Source organism: Dendrobium catenatum, unplaced genomic scaffold (assembly GCF_001605985.2).
Source record: "Dendrobium catenatum unplaced genomic scaffold, ASM160598v2 fragScaff_scaffold_133, whole genome shotgun sequence".
Classification (NCBI taxonomy): Eukaryota; Viridiplantae; Streptophyta; class Magnoliopsida; order Asparagales; family Orchidaceae; genus Dendrobium; species Dendrobium catenatum.
In genome coordinates, this window is record NW_021318595.1 from 11,675,552 (window position 1) to 11,700,039 (window position 24,488).

The 24,488-nt window shown below is 34.8% G+C and overlaps 2 protein-coding genes across 4 annotated transcripts in view; both read right to left on the reverse strand.

The window, feature by feature from the left end:
* The window catches only part of LOC114580987 (zinc finger MYM-type protein 5-like), a 49,182-nt gene extending 31,820 nt beyond the window's left edge, over window positions 1-17,362 (reverse strand). For 2 of the 3 annotated variants that reach the window (XR_003702787.1, XR_003702788.1), the window contains exon 1: window positions 17,130-17,362. Coding sequence is in view for 1 of the 3 variants with exons in the window: in XM_028700127.1 (XP_028555960.1) it covers window positions 15,814-16,401 (588 nt within the window). In the remaining 2 variants the exon portion in view is untranslated. Of the gene's footprint in view, window positions 1-15,128; window positions 16,424-17,129 lie in introns of those variants that run through there. The other variant, XM_028700127.1, reaches the window with a different exon arrangement.
* Window positions 17,363-19,106: 1,744 nt separating this feature from the next.
* LOC110109659 (arsenate reductase 2.2) overlaps window positions 19,107-24,488 on the reverse strand; it is a 20,191-nt gene continuing 14,809 nt past the window's right edge. Inside the window, exon 3 of the mRNA XM_028700139.1 lies at window positions 19,107-19,591. Coding sequence (XP_028555972.1) covers window positions 19,421-19,591 — 171 coding nt within the window. The 3' untranslated portion in view covers window positions 19,107-19,420. The remainder of the gene's footprint in view (window positions 19,592-24,488) is intronic.

Genomic DNA, 24,488 nt, shown 5'->3' on the forward strand with positions numbered 1-24,488 from the left:
TGCACACCACGGGGGGTTGAATTGGTAGTTTTAATAACTTATTAATTACTTTAAAACACAAAACTTATTTTCTTGCATTTTTCAATAATAAAAAATAAAGCTATACTATCATCTGATGCAAAAGCTAATAAACTTATCAAAAGTTACAATAATGATGATAATAGTTTAATCAACACAATGCAATATCAATCACATATTTTCAACAAGCGATTATCACAGAAATAAATTGTAGAAAACGTAAACTAAAGAAAATAAAAATCAAAATCAGCTCACCAGAATTTCATAGTAATTCGGTCAAACAATGACCTATGTCTACTCCTTGGAATCCTCCTTTCCGAGTATTGCACTAAACCTTTAGTGTCTCTCCTTTAGCCCCCACAACCAGGTGGAAAAACCATTATAATCGGCTCACCAACCCAGTGCAGCAGGAACCTTGACCTCTTTTTCACCCTTTTGGTGAATGTAAAGAACCACGGTCTCCTTTTTCATCCTCTTGATGAAGGAAGTGAACCTCAACCTCATTCTTTTACCCTCCTGGTGAAGGAAGAGAATCTCGGTGATCTTCAGAAGGATAATCTTCTTCCCAGAGACACCCAAGAAAACTAGCAAGATACTTGGATGAAACATGGCTGAAGCTAGCCCAGAGCAACTGTGTGAAAATCCCTCACACTCAACTTCTTTTCCCTCCTTCTCTAAGCTCTCCAAGATCTCTTCTCCATGCTCTCTCTTAGAAAACCAAAATATCCAAAGACTTAAAATAAGTCTAATTAGACAGCTTAAATATAAGGCCTCACAAAAATCCCTAAAATTTAATTATGTCTACACTAATTGTATAATATGATCAAGATTATATAATACTATTAGTTCAAATAACCCTATTAATATTATACAAAGAGTAAGGCACTGTATGATCTTTTCAAAAAATTGAGCGGATCATCCAATACGATATGAAGTATCATCCACTATGCTTAGTTCAAATGACTTGGATTATCATCTTGTACGATTGGTGATGAATAAATATCATCTTATGGAAAGATTAGGTTGTACAGTACGATTGGTTCCAATCGTCCTATAAAATCTAACTGGATCAATTAATCCAAAATTGTTCCTCTAATTATAGGATTAATTTAGGTAAAATTTAATTATATTGTATGGTATGATGCCTATTATACGGTATGATTAGTACAAATTTTGAATTTTAAAATATTGCATAAATTATGATTTGAGGCTAAGATCTTAATTTTAGTTGATCATATTATGTGATATGTATCGTACATTATGATTAGTTTAAATAACTTTAATTATTATAATTAGTTATTTTAATGATTTTTTGAATAGTTAATTATATAGTACGATATTTATTTGCATAATATAATTAATTCAAAAAATTATTCTTCTAATTTTCTTACTATTTCACTTCCTTTAGTATGTATATGCAAGGTCACCCAGTTTAGAATCCACTAAATATATGGCTTGACTCAAGAAATGTAGAAATATAGATTCTTCAAGACGCTTAACCCTATTCAACCCAGTCTTGAGCTGATCAATTTGCATAATGTACGGTAAACCTAAAATATTAGTGCACGAGAAATAAACATGCAAATAGTAACAAAAACAATAGATAACATACTAGAGAATCCAATAATATTTATTATCATCAAAATCACAAACTTGGGTCCAGATTTGCAATAATCTCCACCTTTTTTATAATGATAAATATTATTGGTAATGATTTCAAATTTTTTTTGCTATGTCATTAGCTCCTCCTTACTAGTTGAATTTTTTATAATAGGGAAAGTTTTTTTTTTTTTTTTAAATAATGAGGAATAAAAATAACAAAACAGTATGAGTAGGGAATAAATGCACAGTAGCGGACTAATCATAACAAAAAAGAAAATACAACCTACCAACAACAATATACATCTCTTTTTGACATCACTAAAAAGGAGGAATGACTAAGTAAAACATTAAAAATAAAACAAACATAGTTTAAAAACTATAAAAAGACAATTTAAAAATAAGGTCTCTGATCAGGTGGTGGTGGTACGGAATACTGCGGTTGGACTGGGCAAGATATAGATCAGACCAAGTCCAAATTATCTTTGGGAAATATGCTAAACCTTCCATTAAATGTAAGATTAGCAGCAAATCAGGCTTCATAATTTTCAATGAGCTACAATATCTAGGTATTAAAATTGCCCTGAGGAGATTGGTCAAGAATGACTTCCAATTTGTAGTTGATCACGCCTTGGAAAAACTTAATGCTTGGGGAGCTAGATTCCTTTCACTTGCTGGAAGGCTGATTTTAGCCAAATCTTCATTTCTTTCACTACCTACTTTTATTTCAACACATTCTTTGATCCCCAAGAATATTCTCTATGAGCTGGATCGTATTTGTATAGACTTCATCTGGCATCAGAACGTTGGAGGCAAGGGTCTTCATTACATTTACTGGGATGAGTTATGTATTCCTAGAGACTGTGGCAGCATGAGTATGTACTCTACTATTAAAAGAGTTGGTCCCTTGAGAGCTCGGTTAGCTTGGCGGCTTTACCAGAACCCCCTCCTCTCTTCTATATAGATGTTTGGCTTCTAAACACGGCTCAGCCATTTGAAGTGGCACGACTAAGCAAGGCCAATCTTCAGCTCGGTCCATCATCTCTGATGGAGTTTCATTTCTTAAACCAATTGTTAGGTGGAATATAGTTAATGGTGCTAACATTAGCATCATGAATGACATTTGGTTGCTTGATAAATGTTTCAACAAATGGCCTATGCATGCTGACTGCTTGGTCTTAAAAATTTGACATTGCAGAGCTTCATTCTTGAAGATGGTAATTGGAACTTATTGGAACTCAACCGTTATTTCAACATTGATTTGGTTAACCTCATTGTACTTCAATGTGTTATCCATGAGGGAGATAGTGACCACATGGAACTTCTTTATCAACACTCTGGGAAATCTATCATTTCGTTGGCTTACATTGAAACTATCAAATGCCATAAAATTATTGATGACTCTGGTTTTGTTGAGTCTAGTAATTAGGTTGTTAGGCCTAAGTGAATGTCCCAAGGCTACCAATAGGGAGGGTGAATTGGTAGTTTAAAAAATTTAAGTCCCCTTTTAAAATTATGTTGAACCGAAATAAAAATGTTTCTTTTAGATTTTTATAGAAAATATTTTTCAATCACAGAGTTTTTAAAACTGAAAATTAAAATGCGGAAACGTAAAAACAGTAAAGTAAATGACACCAGATTTATAGTGGTTCGGTCTAAAACCAGACCTACATCCACTCCCCAGAGGCACCCTCTGAGTATTGCACTAATACCAATAGTGACTCTCCTTTTGCACCCATAGCAAGGCGGAGAAGCCTTTACAACACACTCTTTTCACCACTCCCCAGTGCGGCAGAGAACCGTCGTCCTTTTACACAATCCCCAGTGTTGGCAGAAAACCGTCCGTCCTTTCACACAATCCACAGTGTTGGCAGAGAACCGTCGTCCTTTCACACTCTCCTAGTGTGGGAAGAGAACCCTTCGGCTGTTCACACTCTCCTAGTGTAGGCAGCGAACCCTTCGGCTATTCACACTCGCCCCTTCGGCTATTCACACTCTCCAAGTGTAGGCAGCGAACCCTTCGGCTATTCACACTCTCCAAGTGTAGGCAGCGAACCCTTCGGCTATTCACACTCTCCAAGTGTAGGCAGCAAACCCTTCGGCTATTCACACTCTCCAAGTGTAGGCAGCAAACCCTTCGGCTATTCACACTCTCCAAGTGTAGGAAGCGAACCCTTCGGCTATTCACACTCTCCAAGTGTAGGCAGCGAACCCTTCGTCTGTTCACACTTTCCAAGTGTCGGCAGAGAACCGGATCTCCTTGACAGATCTTCTCACAAGAATCTAGAAGGAAGAAGGAAAAGAGTGAAGTAATCCCAATTCACAAGTAGAGACTCTTACCTTTGAAATCCAAGTGAAACCTTCTCGCTCCAATGGTAGGAATCCTCCCTTGAATGCTCTCTTCCACTCTCTCCTTGGCTATTCTCTCAAGAGGCACGAAGATCAAATGACAAAAAGATAGGGTGGCAGTCTAATTTGGACTATTTATACAAAAGACAAGAAAAACCGCCCAAAAATTGCAAGTTTTCAATTCTGTACGCAGTGGATTGTCTTGTACGATCGTGGATCGTCCTGGACGATTTTACTTAAACGATTTGAAATGACCCTATTTGTATATGTGTACGAAATGTCTTCGTACAACTGATCGTCCCGTACGAACTAGGTTCATCCGGTACGAACGGTTATTACAAGGTCGGTTCTAGAAACTGCTGAAAACTGTTCTAAGTCGGTTAATCGTTTGGACGAAAATTTGTTCGTCTAGACGAAATTTTTACAGAGGACCGATCGTCCTGGATGATTCTTAATTTTGTCTGGACGAAAATTTTCCAGAGGACCAATCATCATATACGATAATTTTATTTCGTCTGGACGAAAATTTACCAGAGACCAGATCGTCCTGGATGATATTTAATTTTGTATGGACAAAAATTTTCCAGAGGACCAATCGCCACGAACGATAATTTATTTTCGTTTGGACGAAAATTTTCCAGAGGACCAATCGTTCTGGACTATAATTACTTTCGTCCTGGACGAATAGGACTTAGAAAAAAATTTTAGACCAAGTTCCTATTCGTTTCATGTGCTCAATAGGAGATAACTGTCTGATCATCCAGTACGAACTGATATCGTCCCGTACGATCAGTATAAATTTTATATGATCTCCTTATGTGTGTGTGTATATTTTTATTCACTCAAATTACAATCACTCCCTTTCAATTTAATTTCAAAGAAAAGTGCAAGCTTCAAATTTTACAAAGTATCTCATGCTGAATTTAATTTGAAGTCTTCGTAGTCTGGAGTTTGTTTTTCCTAAAATGTTAGTACACACAAGAGAAAATACAATTCTTCTAAAATTGTTAGGAGATAACTACACATTTGAATAATAATGTTTGGAATCATCAAAACTACATAAGTTGCAGAAATGTAAAGCATGTAAATAGCAACTATCTTAACAGGTTTTTCCAACTGGCTTCGGAAGTTGAAGCTTAAACCAAGAGTTGAGCTCTTCTGGTGGAGACTAAGCAGGTTTGCCATTCCCACGAATGAATTTTTAAAATTCAGAAAACTTAGTAATAGCGATCTTTGTGCTTATGGTTGCCCAGTAATTAAAAATTGTGATCATGTTTTAGTTCATTGCAAATCCCTTATTGAGATTATAAGTAAGCTGAGGTCTTGGGGATTTAATATTCCTATGTTCAGCTCTCTTACAGAATGTTTTCAGCAGCTGAGATGTCTATCCATTGCTAACGTAGATATTGTCATGATCTATTGCACTGCGGTTTTCTTCTCCTGGAATAGTAGGAATGATGTGAAGCATGGTAACTCAACAATTCCTATTTCCGTGATTGCTGCCAATGTTCTATTCACTGCTACAAATAAGTATCCATTGCTAGTTAACTGGGATGCTACTCTCCAGAGGGAGTCCGAAACCTTATGGCATCCCCCACCACTGGATTGGATTAAAATTAACGTTGACGCATCGTTACTAGATTCAAATTTAGCCAGCATCGAAGGTGTGACTCGGGACTCTAAAGGTAGTTTACTTCTTGCATTTGGGAAGCAAAAACTTCATTGGGATATCAACCAACTTGAGTTGGAAGCTGTTTTTTCTTTGAAAGACTTCATTCAAGATTGGAAATTTGATTGTAAAGGGTTAATAATAGAGGTAGATAACTACAATGCCATCAAGTTTCTTCATGATTCCGTTGTGAAGTCCATTGTCAATGGTCAGATTTCCGAGAAGATTACTTTCCTCCATGATTTCAATAAGGTTATCTTCCATCACGACACTAGAAATTGTAACAAAGTTACAGATATATATGCAACTTTTGCTTTGCTTAATAACTTTTGTTTTGATTATATTCTTTCTCCTGATATTCCTTCTTCATTATCTAGTCTTCTGAAGAAGGAATATGAGGCCTGCATTTCTTGATTAGTTTGTAATAGCTTTTCTTTGTTCTTAATGCAAGTTTGCAATTCTTAAAAAAAAAAAAAAAAAAGATCAGGTGGTGGTTATTAAAAATATTGATGAATGAATGTGAACTGCTCTCCAACCCACATCATATTTGACTCATGTTGCTAGTCCTACTCTACAATGTAAGTGTTGAGCGAGTCTCCCACTAATTAAATCTCTAAAGTAGCATCTCGTATTAAGAAGGATGGTTTATAGGTGCTAGTGTCGAACCTCCCTCTTTCTCTTCTAGCTCGGGGTTAACATAGTAAATATTTCTATGATGAGCACTATGAAGGTTAATCCCAATCATTATTAGAAAAGAAATAATTAACCTTCACATTAGCAATGGAAAATGAATTCAATAAAGAATCAATCGACTGGCCATTCAACCTACGATCTTGTCAAAAGAAAATATTCCCATTACCTAGGCCCCACACAAGAGCATGCTCAACCTTCCATTTAATAGAATAGAGCCATTTCAAAACTTTAGAGTGGCCAATACTAGAACTACACAAGGTGGGATGTTTACCACCATAATACTTGGCCATCATAAAATTGGCCTAGAGACTTACATTGGCCCTAAAGTTGTACCAAAGTTTGAAAGAAAAGAGGAAGCCAAATCAAACATAGTTTTGCACCCTAAAGCCCCTTCTTGCAAAGTCCCACAACATTTACCCCAAGGTGACCAATGAATCTTAGCATTGTTCCCATAACCTTTCCAAAAGAATTTATTAGCAATTCTATCAATTCTATAACACATAGTCTTAGTAGGGAGAAGAATTTAAAAACTATAAATAGGAATAGAGAAAAGAACACTTTTAATAAGAGTAAGAAGGCCAAGTTTGGCTCAAGAGAGAGAAGGTTTGGCAGGGAATTGAATTGAAGATTATATTTAAATTCAAGGATAAAGGCAATGCAATGACCTAAGGCAAAATTTGGCTTTCTCTTATTATAGGATCTTGAATATAGGTAAGATTTTTAAGGTATGAATAATTATATTATTTACATTAAAATCAACTTCAGCCATTATAAAATATGTAGTGAGGATATAAGATATGTGATATTTATCTGATTCCCAGCTTTTGGAATGATTGAATTACGAAGGATGTGTTGAATAAGTCGGGCATCTTGATCTAAAGTGTTGACATGAGGAATGTGGTAATTTACGGATGACTCCCTAAGGGTAGTGTTAATACGGATTCAATCATAGTCTATTAGAAAAGTTAAATAATGGGCATTTCACCAGTGGTGGAAAGGTGTAGGATTTGGTCTAAGTCTTGATAAGTGATCTCTACGGACCTTATATTCACAAAAGATTGAAGGGTAATACCCTCACTACTAATACAAAGGCTAGAAAAATGTTTAAAGAGGAGTTTGGAGTTAAATGGGAAGGCAATAGTAAGAATGAATTGAATGGTGGTGCGAGCAAAGAGATAAAGTACTACAAAGTTAGGACTTTTAGATTTATGATTTTTTAAGGGGTAATCCTGACAGCCCTGTAACAATGATAGGATTCTTCATCAATTTGTTCAAGGAAGAAGGAATTAATAGGGCATCGGGAATAACTTCCTACAAGAGCTCTTGAGTGCTTTCCATCGGCCATTACAAGGAAGAGGAGCTTGTGGAGGAAGGTAGAATAATTGAAAGGATTTGAGTGAAGAAAATCCTTAGGTTTCCTCCCTTTAAATAGAAATAAACCATATCATATAGTATGATGTAGCATCATATAATATGATCCAATGAATTTAATTCATCCAGTTAAATTAGTCAAACGGTTAATCTTATTGTACAATATGATCATAATCATACTGGACGATCAGTGTGAAGCTGTTCATCCTGAGGCATCAACCTGGATGATTATTAACTGGTCATATCGTATAGTACAAATAGATGTTCATACAATATAATATGATATTAAATATCATATCGATCAAATTCAATTTGTCCAACGATGAGTGCCACATGTATCATATAATATAAATTGGGTTCGTACAGTACGATCACCAATAATTGATCAATCAGAGCTGTTGGATATAATGTGAGAAGTGATGCAAGATTTTATGAATATCATACAGGATGATGTGGATCATATAATGCGATGTGAAAAATTTTGAGTTTGTATGTGATGATCAAGAAAACTTCATAAAAAGAAAAGAAAAAGTGAAAATCACACAAAAATATATCACAATCATAAATCATAAATAAATAAACACAAACAATAACAAAAGCAAATTACAAAAAGCATATACAAAAAATATTTATGTTTCTAATTCTAAATTATCATGATTTAAGCACGAATGTCTATAACACCTAGTCTAGTTCTAAATGAGCTAAATGTTTCAAAAGCAGGGGGTTTTTAAAGGCATCTGTCAGTTAATTTTCAGTAGCTATATGATGTAACTCTATATCTCCCTTAGTTACATGATCTCTAATAAAATAATACTTAATATTTATGTACTTAATTTGGGAGCATTGGATTAGATTTTTTGAAATATAATTGACACTAGTCTTATCACACATGATTGAAATAGTACCGACATGGAGTCCAAGGTCAAGAATTTGTTATTTGAGTCATAGGACTTGAGCAACACAACTTCCTACAACTATATATTCTACTTCTTCTTTAGATAGTTCTACAAAGTTTTGTTTTCTACTAGATCAAAAGACTAAAGATTGTTATATGAATTGAAAGGTTATAGAGGTACATTTTCTTTCGACTCTACATCATACAAAGTCTGAATTAGAATATCCTATAATTTTGAAATAAGTACTATGTCTGGATATCAATTTCCTACATTTTTTGTTCCCAAAAGATATCTAAGAACTATCTTAACAGCACTCATATGAGATATTTTGGGATCAACCTACAATTTAGCATAGAGACATATATTGAATATAATATCAAGTCTAGCAGTAGTCAAATAAAGAAGTGATCCAATTATCCCTCCGTATTTCTTCTGGTTAACTAATTTTTCATTTGAATCTTTGTTCAATTGAATGGTATAGCTCATGGGAGTATTGATTTTCTTATCATTGTCCATCTTATAACTTTTAAGGATATCTTTGATATATTTTGTTTAAATGAGAAAAGATTCATCATCCCTTTGATTCACACTAAATCTAAGAAAATATGTAATCTCTCCCATTATCTCATCTCAAACTTCTCACTCATTATTTTAAAAATTCATAACAAAGATTCTTATTTGTCGACCCAAACAGTATATCATCAATATAAATTTGAATAATGAGTATATCTTCTCCTTCTTTATTTAGGAATAGGATGGTATCTACACTACCCTTAATAAAAGCTCTATTTTGGAGGAATGTGCTCAACTTTTCATACCATGCTCTAGATGCTTGCTTCAATCCATATAATGCCTTCTTTAGTTTGAATACATGATTTAGAAATTTAGTGTTCTCAAAATCTAGGGGGTGCTCATTATTTACATCTTCTTTAATCACCCCATTTAGGTAGGAACTCTTAACATCCATCTGATATAACTTGAATCCTCTAAAGCAAGTAAAGGCTAATAACACTCTAATGGATTCTAATCTAACTACAGGGGCAGAGGTCTCTTCAAATTAATTCCTTCAACCTGATTGTACCCTTTGGTTACTAATCTAGCCTTATGTCTAACTACTTTACCAGAGTCATTCATTTTATTCTTAAAAATCCATTTAATTCCTACAACACTAGTCTTTAGGTCTGCAAATCAACTCCTAAATATCATTCCTAACAAATTGATTCAATTCTTTTTATATGGCTAAAATCCAAAACTCATCAAATAAGGCTTGATCTATGTTTGAGGGTTCTACGATAAAGATGAAAATATAGTGGATAATCTCCTTTCTAAGTCCATACTTAGTTCTTACTCCTACTGATGGATCTCCCAGGATGAGCTCCTTAGGATGACTAGATGAATATTTCTAATCTCTAAGCAATGGATCTTGAGCCTCTACTCTATTTTCTAGGTTAATAGATTCTACTCCTTGGGTGACCTTAATCAGTTCTTCTTCTTCTGACCTAGGCTCAATAGATTTATTAGATTCATTAAATACCACATGGGTGGTCTCCTCTTCTGCTAATGTCTTCTTATTGAAAACTCTATAGGATTTACCTACAGTTGAATATCCTAGGAAAACCGCTTCATTAGATTTTGGATCAAATTTCCTAATGGTGATTTTTTATTCTTTAGAATGAACACCTTACATCCAAAGACACGAAGGTGAGAGAGATTGGGTGTCTTTCCTTTAACTCATAAGGTATATTATTGATTTTTGATATGACATTAACCCTATAGAGATTATAGCAAGCAGTGTTCACTACTTCCGTCTAAGAAATACTTAGGAAGTGAATACTTAGCTAACATAGCTCCAGCAACTTCTATCAAGGTTTTATTTTTCCTTTCCGCAATCCCATTCTACCGTGGGGTTCTAGGGGTGGAAAAATTATGTTATATACCTAGCTCCTTACAGAATAATGCAAACATATCAATTTTAAATTCTCCATCATGATCACTATGGATAGTTAGGATTTCACAATCAATTTTTTTTAATCCACGTGGAGAATTTTTTAAATTCCTTGAATGATTGATTTTATGTGATAAAAACCTTGTCCAAGTAAATCTCGAGTAATTATTAATAATCACATATCCATATATTTTCTCACCTAAGCTGGTAGTGCTAACAAGTACAAGCATATCCATGTGGAAGATTTTTAAGGGTCTACAGATGGTGATATCCTTGATTGAGTGAAAGTAAGTTTTGATTTTCTTTTATGGTTGATAGGCATCATAAAGGTGGTTCTTAGAGAATTCTAGTTTGGGTATGCCTCAAACTAGGTCTTTTTGGGTTACTTTTCTTGCATGACATAGTCTCCTATTCTTTCATGGAATAGTCTCTTATACCATAGCTAGGATTCATCAATCAATGTTTTCAAGCAAAGAAAATTAGTAAATTCAATACAATTCAAATGATTATGAATTATACCTGAACCAACGACTTTCCTAGTGGTATAATCTCCAAGTGCAACATTTCCTCCTGCCCTAGCCTCTAGTGTGATGAACTGCTTCAGATCTCCAATCATGTGACTTGAGAATCAACTTTCCAAGTACCACATGCTCTCACTGGTTCTTTTATGAGAGTACTTCTAAAAAGTTAATCAAATATTTAATTTGGGAACCCAAGTGAGTTTGGGTTCCACCTTATGCTTTGATGAATTATGTGTATACATGTTATGTTGCGGTGCAACTGATTTGAGTCTCCCACTAGATGTGTCATACGGTGAATTATGCAAGTGCGGACTATGTAACCTAGCATGCCACAAAAATGACACCTAACCCCAGGGAATGAATTTACTAGTTTATGCTAAGGGTTATGCCTCTTCCTAGGGGTATATCATGTATGTAGTGATATGGGATTATACCATTGTTTCAATATAGGTTGTGCTCTATTTTGTTGAAGTACATGAATTTTTACTTAGGATTTGAAGGAATTTCTTGCCTTACTAAACTTTTTAATACTATTTTGAAGACTAAAAAGATGCCAGATCAGTGGAGAATGAGTGTGTTAATTTTTATTTTTAAGAATAAAGGCGATGCATAAGAGTGTGCAAATTATAGAGGAATTAAGTTAATGTGTCATACTTTAAAACTATAGGAGCGAGTTATGGAGCATAGGTTGAGGCGAGATACTAATGTTTCTCAAAATCAATTTGGATTCATGCCAGGTAGGTCTACTATGGAAGCTATACATTTATTGAAAGGTTTGATGGAGAAATATAGAGAGAATAAGGAGGATCTACATATGATATTTATTGATTTAGAGAAAGCATATGATAAATTTCCAAGAGAAGTGCTATGGAGAGTTCTTGAAAAGAAAGAGTTAATAATGCTTATATTCAAATCATTAAAGATATGTATGCATGAGCTATTACTTGTGTTCAAACACTAGGTGGTTTGACCAAATATTTTCCAATTTTGGTTGGATTATATCATGGATCAGCCTTAAGTCCATATTTTTTTCTTTAGTCATGGATGTTCTCACTAGACATTTGCAAGAGGATGTACCTTGGTTCATGCTTTTTGCTGATGATATTCTTCTTGTTGATAAGACCAGCGAAGGAGTTGAAGGTAAACTTGAATTATGGAGGTCAACTTTAGAGTCTAAAGGTTTTCACTTGAGTAGATCTAAAATTGAATATATGGAGTGTAATTTTAGTGGAAATAGACCTTGTGAGAGGATTGTGACTTTGGGCAATCAAATCATTAATAAGAGTACACGTTTTAGATATATTGGATTTATTATTCAGAGTGATGGTGAAATTGATGGGGATATTATTAGCAGAATTGAAGTTGGACGGTTGAAGTGGAGGAATGCATCATGCTTATTGTGCGATAAAAAGGTCACCCTCAAACTTAAGGGAAAATTCTATAAGATGGTGGTGAGATCTGCAATGCTTTATGGTGCATAATGTTTTTTTTTTTTTTTTGAAGAAAATGCAGAATGCATTTTAAAAATAAAAACTATTACAAAAACTAAGTGATAGATAGTCTATCACAATCCTCCTTTAATAACAAATAAAATAAAGGAGGAATCTTATTACTACTAAGATCTTCCCAAAGAAAATCTCCTATATATATATATATTGCATATTTACTTTGATCTTCAGAATGCTACTAATGAAGAAGCAGAAAAATACGGGGCTGGCATTAATGCTATACAAAACTTGAAAACCCGACCAGAGCATCAACCACAAAAAATTCAATCACCCCTAAAGAAAAAAATTCACACCAACCCTCCTCCCTCTCCTCATTCTCCTCATCAAGAACCACCTGAAAGTTCACCTCTGCCGCCAACTCAACCTTCTACGCATCCTTCTACTGAACAACCACCTATTGAAAAAACTCAAGATTTAGAGTCTGTTTAAAAAAACTTTTTTGAAGCATTTTAGAAGATGTTCAATAAAATTAAACAGAATTTGGGTGCTAGAGTTGATCGACTTGAAGATATTGTGGAGAAACATCAAGCAGATCTAGATTCCCTAAAGTGCAAATTCATTAACTTTCAAATGAATTGTGATCACAATCCTGAAAACCCGTCTATATCTACATCTTACTCCAGCATCCAATCAGTGAAAAAAACTCAAAACTACAGCTGTTCAACCTTTAGAACCACCCAAATAAATATTCTTCCACAACCACCCAAAGAAGATATTCTTCCAACCCCCCCCCCCCCCCCCAAACAATTTCTCCACCTCACCACCGGCCAAACAAGATGTGCCTCCACCAACTGAGAGTTCTTCAAAGCACATCATTCAATACCAGCAATAAAAAAAGAGAAGATGATTAAAGAAACTAAAATACATAATGATAAAGAAACTTTCAATTGCTTCTTCTGATAAAAAAGTAACCCCTAACAAAATATTCTGCCAATGACTATTAACACCAATAAATGGTGCACAAACAAAATTATACTTGTTGAGCCTGCAGTTAGTATCAAAAAATTAACACATCTCCAAAACATTCATAATCTATCCTGCTTCTACCATCAACCCAGAAAAAATTTAACAATCTATCATGCTCATCAAACTTTATATCCCATGCGAACATGTGGTCCTCAACTTGTCGATCTTTAAATAATTGAATCAAAGAATTAGTGTCACCAATTTCAATCCTTGCCCTTTTCTCCTTCTGAATAAAATTGTAGGCATCCCTCTTAGAGAAACCAACATTCTCACATCCTTTAACTTCCTCTGCAAGGTAGGCATATGCATCAACGGTTCTAATCCCTGCGTCTGTCATTGATTTTAGGACAGAAGCTTTTTCCTCAACAACATTTCTACATGATCTCAGAAGGTGTCGGTCAACTGGGCTAGCCAATTCATGATTATGGGATTCAATAAATCTTTTGACATGCTAGTAACCATATTCATCTACTGCAAATCTCACCATGTATGGACAACCAGTTCTAACATCTGGTCTAATGAATCTCTTTTTTGAATTAAGATCAATACTTTTCTTGAAACCAGCTTTTGAACAGACAAGGTCCTTAGATTTTATCTTCCTAGAATTTGGCCAAAAGCTGTGATGATCCTTCCGGACGCTAAAGCCGTTATCATGGGCATAAGTACCAAAAAAATCATATACTTCTTTCTCATCTTTATAAACAGCCTGAAATGATAAAAACAAATAATTTAAGTAAAACGCAAGTAAAGCGCAAGTAAAGCTCAGGATTTGTTTATCATATTTTGTTTACCAATCCTAAAAACAACAACATTAAAGATTTTTTTACTTTTTCAAGATCGTCAAAAAATATTCCTAAAAACACTTATGGGAACTAAATCTCAACATCTAATATCCTAAGCCTCTAATGAGCTGAAACCTACGTCCTTTTTCTACGTCAAACACGGCTGTCAGCACTGCTTTGTTTACAACTTTCTAGCTCGTTTTTCCATAATACAACTTGCCATGAGATTGAAACTTACCGATATGTTGAAACCAGAGGAATTTCCAGCTAAGTTAGCTCCTGATTCATGCACCCAGGGGCGAATCCAGCCTTTTTTTTTGGGGGGGGGGGGGAACTCAATATATAAAAAAAGTAAATACTCCCATTTTTATTAGCAAAATTTTAAGTAATACATTGGACTTCATTATAATTTATGAAATAAAAAAGAAAATTATAAACTTTGCATTTTTTTATAATGTTGCATAATGACTTCATTTGGAATTGAATCAAATACTTCTTTTTCAATATATGACACTAGACAGTTATTGAGCCAAGCATCACCCATTTTGCTACGCAGTCGATGCTTAATAATCTTCATTGCAGAAAATGCTCTCTCCTCCGTAGCAGTAGCAACTGGTAAAGTCAATGCCAAAACAATAAGTCTATACACCAGTGGATACACAATATTTTTTTGGCCTTTACAAGCTGTTTTGCAAGAGCCTCTATACTGGTCAAAGATGTAAACTCATCACTAGTACGCATATCAATAATGTAAGTAGATAGCTGATGATCAAGAGACATAAGATCAACCATAGAGAAATATGTCGGATATAACTCTGCAAGACGAATTAATTTTATCTTATCATAAGCAGTGAACATATCACTCGGATTTAGACATGTCACACAAAGAAGTAACTCGGTACTACATTCAGGTAAATGTTTATTAAGTTCCAGAAGCTGCATATCAACAACAGTGTAGAATAAATCAACTCGATTGAAGCTAATGAGAAAAACAATGAATATAGAATGCCTGAGGATTATCTTTCAGAATTAATGCTTTCAAACCATTAAACTCACCCCTCATATTAGATGCTCCATCATAGCCTTGTCCACGTATTCTGTATATGCTTAATGAATGTTTTGCAAGAACCTCTTCAATTGATGCCTTGAGTGCTAATGCATTTATTGAAGATACATGACAAATACCAATGAATCTCTCAATTACTTGGCCCAATTTGTCTACATATCTTACTGCAATAGCTAATTGTTCTTTCATAGAAACATCGCGAGACTCATCAACTAGAATAGTGAAGTAAGAATCATCCATATCTTTCAAGATTACACCCAAGGTCTCAGCAGCCATAGCACTACAGATCTCTTTTTGTACTTTTGGTGCAATCAACTTTAACTTTGCACTTGCATTTTCAAATGTCACCTTTTTTATCTCTTCATTATGATCTGCAAGAAATTGAAATAATTCTATGAAATTTCCTTGATTATTCGAGCTAGATGACTCATCATGCCCACGAAAAAGATAGCCCTTGGCGAATGAGGAATCGTACACAATCAACAGCTACAGTTAACATGATGCGATATTCCTTTTTATTCTTGTCTTCCTTGCTCGACCATAAATCAGGAATGCTCTTCTCTTGATGCTTCATTAAAGACTCACATTTCTGTCTTGCCTTATTGTGTGCACTGTTGTGATCTCCAACATGACTCAACAGCTTCTCTTTATGCTTCCAGTTCTTAAAACCCTCACCAACAAATATGTCTCCACTGCCTCGGCTAGTATTAACTTGCTCTTGAGGCTTAAACAAGTAGCAATAAAGACAAAATACTGCATCTTTCTGTATACTATATTCAATCCAATCAGGAAAGTCTTCAAACCATTTTGAGTTAAATCTACGTGCAATATTTCCTATCCTTGTTTGAGGGAATTGATGATTTTTTTGTTGATGTGGTCCCTTCAACAAATAAGCTGTACGAATTCTATCACGATCATTTACATCATAACTCCAGATGGATGGTCGAAGACCAGGATCAGCAGGTAGATTGTCAATATCAATCTCGACACGTTCTTTTTGCTTCAAAAATCTTTCCATTTCTCAAAAGCCTAACAATGATCTATCCAATTAAAAAATTTTCAAATCAGTTAACAAAGTATACAAGACCAATGGACATTAATTCGAGATTATTTTATGTGTTGCAAGAGCATAATCTTTTATTTGAAAAGCTAACAATAGGACTATGTCTCAATACAAATGACAAAAACAAAGGTTTAGATAACTCAAAATCTGTGTGAGCAAAGCATATATATAAAATCTAATTGTCTCATCCAATTACCTTATTGGTACTGAATTAATTCATTTAGTTGAGTTAAACCTAATTAATTGAGTTAATTCATTTGAGTAATATAAAGAGTAGTTAGAACTTAGAAACACTACATTTCCACATTTCTGCCAACTAGGAATTCTCGGTTAGAAACAACAAAGGGGAAACAGGAATTATGAGTGAAGGGAAAGGTTGTCACTGCATATTTTCAGAATTTCAGTATTATGTTAATCATTCGTGCTTAGAAACAGTAAAAAAATAAAATCTGAAGATGAATAGCAACCTGATAAGAAACAGAGTTATATTCTCATTTCTCAAATGCATTTAAATTAACAATAAAAGGGTGAAGGTGGCTGACAAATCAATCATGCAGTGACCAAATTATTGTTCCCTAAATTTTTTCAAGATGCAGATAACAAGATAAGGAAAAATGGAAGCAAAAAATAGAGCAAGTGGAGATTGTGGAGTAGTAATGAGAAGCCAAACAATCAAAACTTACCTTCAAAATAGTGAAGAAGGCTGCAAATCGGGAACTGGAAAGAGAGGGCAGCGGCGAACCGGCAACCTCTTCGGCTCTTCACGTAGACACGAAGATGAAGGCTGCAGGCTGTGAACAAGAGGGATCCGCCGCCGCCGGTCCGCTCGTCCTGCGACTGCGACTCTGCGAGGCTGCGAACTCTTCATGAACAGGACTGGAGCACGGGTGACGGCGTGAGGAAATCGCGAACTGAATGGGGCAAAATGGCTCACGATCGGAAGATTTAGGGCAGTTTTTTTTAGGGGGGATAGAATGTCTAAAATGCCCCTTCTCTATAATAATTTTTTTTTTAGTGCCCACCCTCAGCCAACCATGGATCCGCCACTGCATGCACCACCCCTTCCGATTCATGCATCCTTTTCTATTCATGCACTTCCTCTTCCACCTCACTCTTCACTGAGGTCGCTGAGCATTCCATCTCTTTTCTGCAATTTTCTAGCTCGTTTTTTCTTCTAAAGCCATAAATATTTAGATCTTTTGCGGGTTTCAAAAATAGGACGGCAAACGTTCAAAATGAAAATAAAGTGGACTAGGCCGGGTCGATCGAGCTGATAAGACATAAAGCAAAGATATTATATAAAAAAAATCGCAGCCAGGTGTCTGCTTTCTATTGGCGTCCAAACGCGGAGATAGGTTCGGTCACCTGACCCAATAATTTGCCCCCAATTTCGTGGTTTTGTGAAAATTTACCGGTCTCGATCGTCTGCTATGGGATTTGACGAAAAGAATCAAGCAAAAGGAAAGAAATCATGAAAGACCGGAGCCGTTGTATGCAGAATTTTATTTGAAAAATCAAAATGGACCTGATTTGAGTCAATTGGGTTGATCATGTTTGAATTTATCTAACTCAATTTGAATCAATTTAAGTTCAAATCGGCTCGATCGAATTAATTTGAGGAAATTAAACTTGAATAGATGTCAATTTGAGTCAAATTGGATCCGAAGGGTCAAATGAGTTGATTTAATTCAATCGAAGCCGATCGGGTCGGATTTAACTCAATTGGAGTCTACTCGACATAATAAAAGTGTCCACAATTACTAAGCATTAGCCGTGTTACTGCCAAAAAGTTGAATGCTATTTTAACTTGGAAAAATGAGAAGTCTTTATATAATGATTAATAGAGCTGATAATTGGTAAGCGTCAATGATGACTACCCAAAAATGTACCTTAGAAAGAGGCATCTTATACGATGAGTACTAGCAAAATCTGAACTTTTTAATTTCATTCTTCCATCTTATATGAGCCAAGTTAAAATAATTAGCATCATGAAGGTTGAGAGCTGTGCAATGAGTAAGATTGCAACACAAGGATATTCAAAATAATGACCATTAAGATATTGTATTTAAGATAAATATAATCATGACTTTTTAACTATTACATTCACAAAATCCACATTTATCATATATAACAATGTTCCACTTTAGAAGCATGTCCTTTGCTTTTAATTATTCTATCCAAAGATTTGGTGGAAAATTTTGGGATGTAGAAGCCATGCTAAACAAATTTATCACAAGCGATAGCGAAGACTGGTGAGAGCTGCAATTAGGAGTATGCTTCCAACAAAGTTCGTTCATCCTTTTGAGACCAATATATTTTCTTTGAGGCTAAAGCTAAACCCTTGCAATGGTTAGTCACCACTTTATTTCTTTGAGAAGTTTTCTACTTCAACAATGGTATTAGAATTCTCTTCACTGTCGGGAATATGATATAGCAAGTTTATCAAATAATAAACTAAATAAAATCATTTAGTATGGTAGTTTCATGAAATATAAAGGCATAACCTTACAAAAACAAGTCCAATCTAATACCATCTTCATGATAAGATCAAGCAGCACACCCCCAATTTTACGAAACAAAGAACCATTATTTACCTATCCATCAACATTGATTAGAAGTTATTTCTGATAAAACATGCCCTTAATCTACATAAAATAAAATTAATAAAAATATTAAGCAATTGCAATATCATTATGTTGTTCTGTGTCAAAACTACATATTCAGATTCCAGGAATTCAAACTCCTCATTCAACAAGTTGATAGATCCTCATGGCTGATCATTTGATTATCATAATGAGACATTTTGAGAGAATTTAATGGTAGTACTCACATCAATGCCGGCACTCAATCTTAAGCACGACGATCGGAACCGAAATTGATCATTATTAGTATGTAATATAACATAGCTCCAAAATAATGATGAAAGCTTGTAGTTAAAATTAAGTAGTTTCAGTTGTAAATAAAAGCAAGTTAGCTATGCACTTTCAGACTTGCAGGGGACATCAGTGCAGTTGCAGACTAATCTTCCAGAAGCTTGCCAGCCATTAAAACCGTGCTCCAAAACCATCACCTCCTTAATCCCGGGATCCTCATTCATCTTGGATAGGTAATCTACAAATGTTTGTGCGCAAGCTGGTCCCCTTACCTGGAAAAGCCATGAGATGATTACGTTTTCTGAATTAAAAAAAAAAAAAAAAAAAAAAGTTCACAGAATTAATAGCTAAAATAGATACTAAATCTGCTATGCTAAAATACATTTTTTAAAAAACTCAATTGTTTTTGTATAAATTAAGCATGCCTTTGGTGATTGCAGAGCAATCTACCAAGAAGAGGTAGCAAAAATACTTGGCTTTGGGAGCTATCAATAGTTTTGGCATGTTAGATAACATATGCTGAGTTCATTTGCAATTAAACAAAGGGGTTTTCTAGATTACCAGCGACGCACTACACACAGCAAATCATTATCCACTTCCATTCTGAGAGCAGTGGGGTGTCTGCTATTTTTTTGTAACTGCTTCTCACTTGCAAAAAAATATCTTAAATAGGATTTAGTTTGACAGGTATGAGTTTAACTAGGGTTGTTTTACCGAAAGGGGGTCCATGTCGATACCCCTAGGTGAGACAGTAATAGAGAAGATCCCAAAATGCATCAAGGATTATTTCACTACTAAAATCAGGAAAACAGCTCGATAAATCAATTGGATCGAGACTGATCAATTCAGTACACCCCATCAAATATCGATCAACCTAAATCCTACTCAATCAAACACAGGTTGACTCAAATTCAACTCAACCAATGCCAGTTAACCTAATCAAACACTAATAAGCTCAAAATCAACCCAGCCAAGGTCAAACAACTATAAATCAAATCAATCAAACACCAATTAGCACAATGTCTACCCGAACAACCTTGCTATAGCCCAGCAGACAATTGGTTGGCTCAAATAAAACCTGATTAGTGATTTGTCAACCTTGCCCAACCTATCAATGAACTGGCAAATCAATTTCAACATGAGTAGTTCTGATCATTTTTCGTTGGCCATGATTGGACCCAATCAAATGTAGTCAATTTGGCCAAACATGATAGCCCCGGTCATCTCTAATTCACCTCGATCAACCTTTGATCAAATTATTGTCAACCCATCATTACACTCAAATGATATCACATTTTGTAATCACCATACTTGCCACATTTTGAGTGCCCATGGTGACACCCATATCACCAGCTTGAGAAAAGGGTCTCTTATGGCATAAACCAGTGCTTCAAATGACAATTAAAATAGATTTTTTAGAAAAGTCTTATGCCTCTAAACTTGCCTGCTCGTTAGTAGGCCAAGTGCAGCATGATGGGCCCTGTTGTGTTAGCGATCGACAGCCAATCATGCTCTATACAACCCGATGATAGCTGGATCATAACCAGTGGTTGAACCATGGCAATCCACCAGTTTTCTTGTAGTTTTTAGCTGGTTTTTGCTATATTTCTATAGGAATTTGCCTCACATTAAATGTGATCAGTTGAATTAATGCCACATTTAGTCCTCCTAAACCTCTCTAAGTAACCCAACTCCTCCAATAACACACCAGCACTCTTCAAACTACATACCATCAACTCCATAAACAAATCTCATGATGTTCCACTTATTGTCCACTCAATCTAAGTAGAAGAGAGTGCTCTAAACTCATGTCTTCTACCTCCAATCTCTTCGACTCATATAGTAATCACATCTTACATTATGCTGATGTGAAAATGCATTTATAAGCATGTAAGACACTCCTATTGTAAATTGGAAGCTTCTCGCATGGATCGCGAATGTGAAAGCCAATATCCATAATTATTATTGAAGCATAGTTATCTACATGGAGATTAGTCGTTGAACAAAATGTTTCCAAGGTTTCAACCACAAGTTCATTGTGTGCCTCTAACGATCCCGTAGAGCAAAGGTTAGAGCGAGCTCGAAGCATAGTTATCTATATGGAGCACTACAAGAACACCAGATATTACAAATGAAATATTGTGATGGAAATTTTCCATAGCAAGATTAACGCTGATCATACTAATAGAAAATCCACCAACAATGTGTGTAATAGAATTCAAAAATTTACTACCAATTTTCATCATAAACAATTATAATGAAAAATCGCCAGTAATCCATTGATAGGTTGCCATTAGGACGCAACCCGATCCCCCCCTTTCCTTCCCTCCCTCTCTCTCTCTCACACCTAGTCATTCCAACACCCCCTCTCCCTCTCTCCTTTCTCCTTTCTCTCTCCACTACCCGCTCTCCTGCTCTCTCCTTGCTCCCCCCATTGCCCCCTCTCCCACCTCAATCTCACTCTCTCCAACACCTTCACCATCCCCTCTGACGCCGCTTTTCTCCCTCTCTTTCTCTTAGCTCCAATCACTACCCTTCTCCCTCTTTCTCTATGCTCATCACCTCTTTGCCCTCATCAACCCGTCTCCCTCTCTCTTTCTCTCAACTCCTACCATTGCCCTACTCTTCATCTCTCTTTCACCCTCTCACCACTAACTTGAGCTTGATTAATTAATTGAGTTCGAGTTCAAGCTCGAGCTTTATTCTAAAAGTTCAAACCGGCTCATGAGCCGGATTGTTTATTATGAAAGAGAGAAATTAATTATGAATCAAAAAATTATTATAATAAAATGACAAAAAATGAGAAATTAGAAAAAAAAAAATCACTTAATATAAAAAAGTGAATCACTAAATTTAAATAATTTTATACTTAAAATCTTGGATGCTAATACATTGAAAGTACATTTTAAATTAATATTTTTAAAATGAGCTAGCTCGTGAGCTAACAAGCCGGTTTAGGGCTGGCTCACGCTTGGCTCATTAGCTCATTAAGTTCGGCTCACAAACTATTATCAAGTCAAGCTCTAGCCGGCTCACAAGTCAGCTTAACTCACTTATACACTTAGTTTTTCTCACCCGTCGTCTTGCGTAACCAAGGTCCCCACACTGGCTGCCTCAAGCAAACATTAAAGGCATAAATTAAACAATTAACATTTATTACGGCTAATGAATTGGTCTAGAAATTTGATAAATGTAATTTTTTGATAATTTACAGATATGATCATTGTGATGGCATTAATAGAAGCTCAAGAGAACAAATTTAAAGCATACATTTTCATCACTCTTAATTTATTTCTTATTTGGATGGAGCGACTGTGAGTTCACAGGTTTGTGATAGTTTGAGTGATTGTTGTGATTACATATGTTTGTGGTAAAGGGGTCGACTGTGATTTTATAAGTTTGTGATAGTTGGAGCAATTGTGATCCCATAGGTTTGTGATAGATAGAGTGATTAAGACCTCATAGGTTTGTTTTAGATGAAGCAACAGTGATTCTATAGTTTTGCGATAGATGATAGAGCGACTATGACTTCATATATTTGTAGCGAATTGAGAAAGCATAACTCCACATGTTAGTTTTTGATGGAGGGAATGAGTCTTCATAAATTTATTAAAGATGGGGTGATTGCGACTACCTGAGCAAACTAGATTTATCAAAATTTTGCTTTAATTACAAAAATAAAATGGATATCATAATATATCACAATTTTTATAAACAATAGATTATATCCTTGAATAAGAGATTAACATATGAATTTCTATATGGAGTCGAGTCCTTTATAGGCTTTGTATGCTAGAAACAAATTTTTTAGAAATGTAAAATTAGATGTCTATGTTTGAATCATAAGAATTAAATTTTATAGTTAATTAATGATCTATGTATTAATTAATATTTATGAGTTTTTTACCCAATTATTAGTATTGGACATCTCACAACAAGTATGATCATAAACACCATACAAATACACAACATGGAAAGGCATCAATTAGTTTTACCAATACACCAAGTGATCAAAGGAATAAAATTGAATATATGGGTCTAGGCCTGCAAAATTTTGAAATATAGAGATTAGACTAATGATGAAGATTTTCCAACTAATGAAATATAGGAGCAACCAAATAGCAAAGCTCAAAAGTTTTATGATTAATTAAGTGCTGCATAGCAACCTATTTAGGCCGATTGTAGTAGCCATACAGAGATATCCGTAATTGTTAGAATGCTCAATATTAAATCTGAGTATAATGTGCCTTAGACTGCTTTTAATCAATTTTGTGAACTAATAATGGAGACTACTCTAGCTAAGAATTTGGTTCCTGATAATTACAACAAAACAACAAATTTGGTTTTAGATGCAATAAAAATTGACTGTTGCATGAACCAGTGCATGATTTTCTACAACAAAGATATTAATTTACAAATATTGTAAATTTTATGACCTAAATCGATACATAACACATTAGAATTACCAAGAAATTCCTCAAAAGACAATGCATTACTTGCCATTAATACATAAACTAAGAATGCATAAATATCGTTAATGTGAAGTAGATATTATGTCACTCTCCTGATGTGAAGCAAATAAAGCCATTTTGATCAAACTTCTTTAGATTTTACATCTGATGCATGAAATATCAGATTACGTTATTGCACCCATGATTTTACACCATATAATCAAGCAGTTAGTTTGTATTCCTGTCAGATGATCATTGTTACTCATTAAAACTTGCCACCAGAATTATGCCCTACAACTCCCATGTTTTTTAAAATTGGCATATTCCTGCAACTTTTGACTGAGTTAAAAATTCCATGGAATGATAGTGTGCTCATATATGAAATCTTAAAAAAAAAAACTATATTATGAAAGAAGTATTAATGTAGATAATTCTTGCAAATGGTATGTTATCTAGATGAACTAAAATTGGTAAATTAGCATGTCCTTATTGCAAGGAGCTGACAAAGGTTTTTACTTTAAAATATGGTGAAATGAATACTTAATTTGATTATCACAAACAATTATTGCCTATTGATCATGTCTTTAGATGTAATAAAGATTCATTTTTTTAAATAAAATTGAGAAATTAAATCGTCAACCAAGATTAACTGGAAACAGATGTGGCAACTAGTTGCTAACTTGCTGAGAATATCTGAGTTCCCATTCTTATTACATTC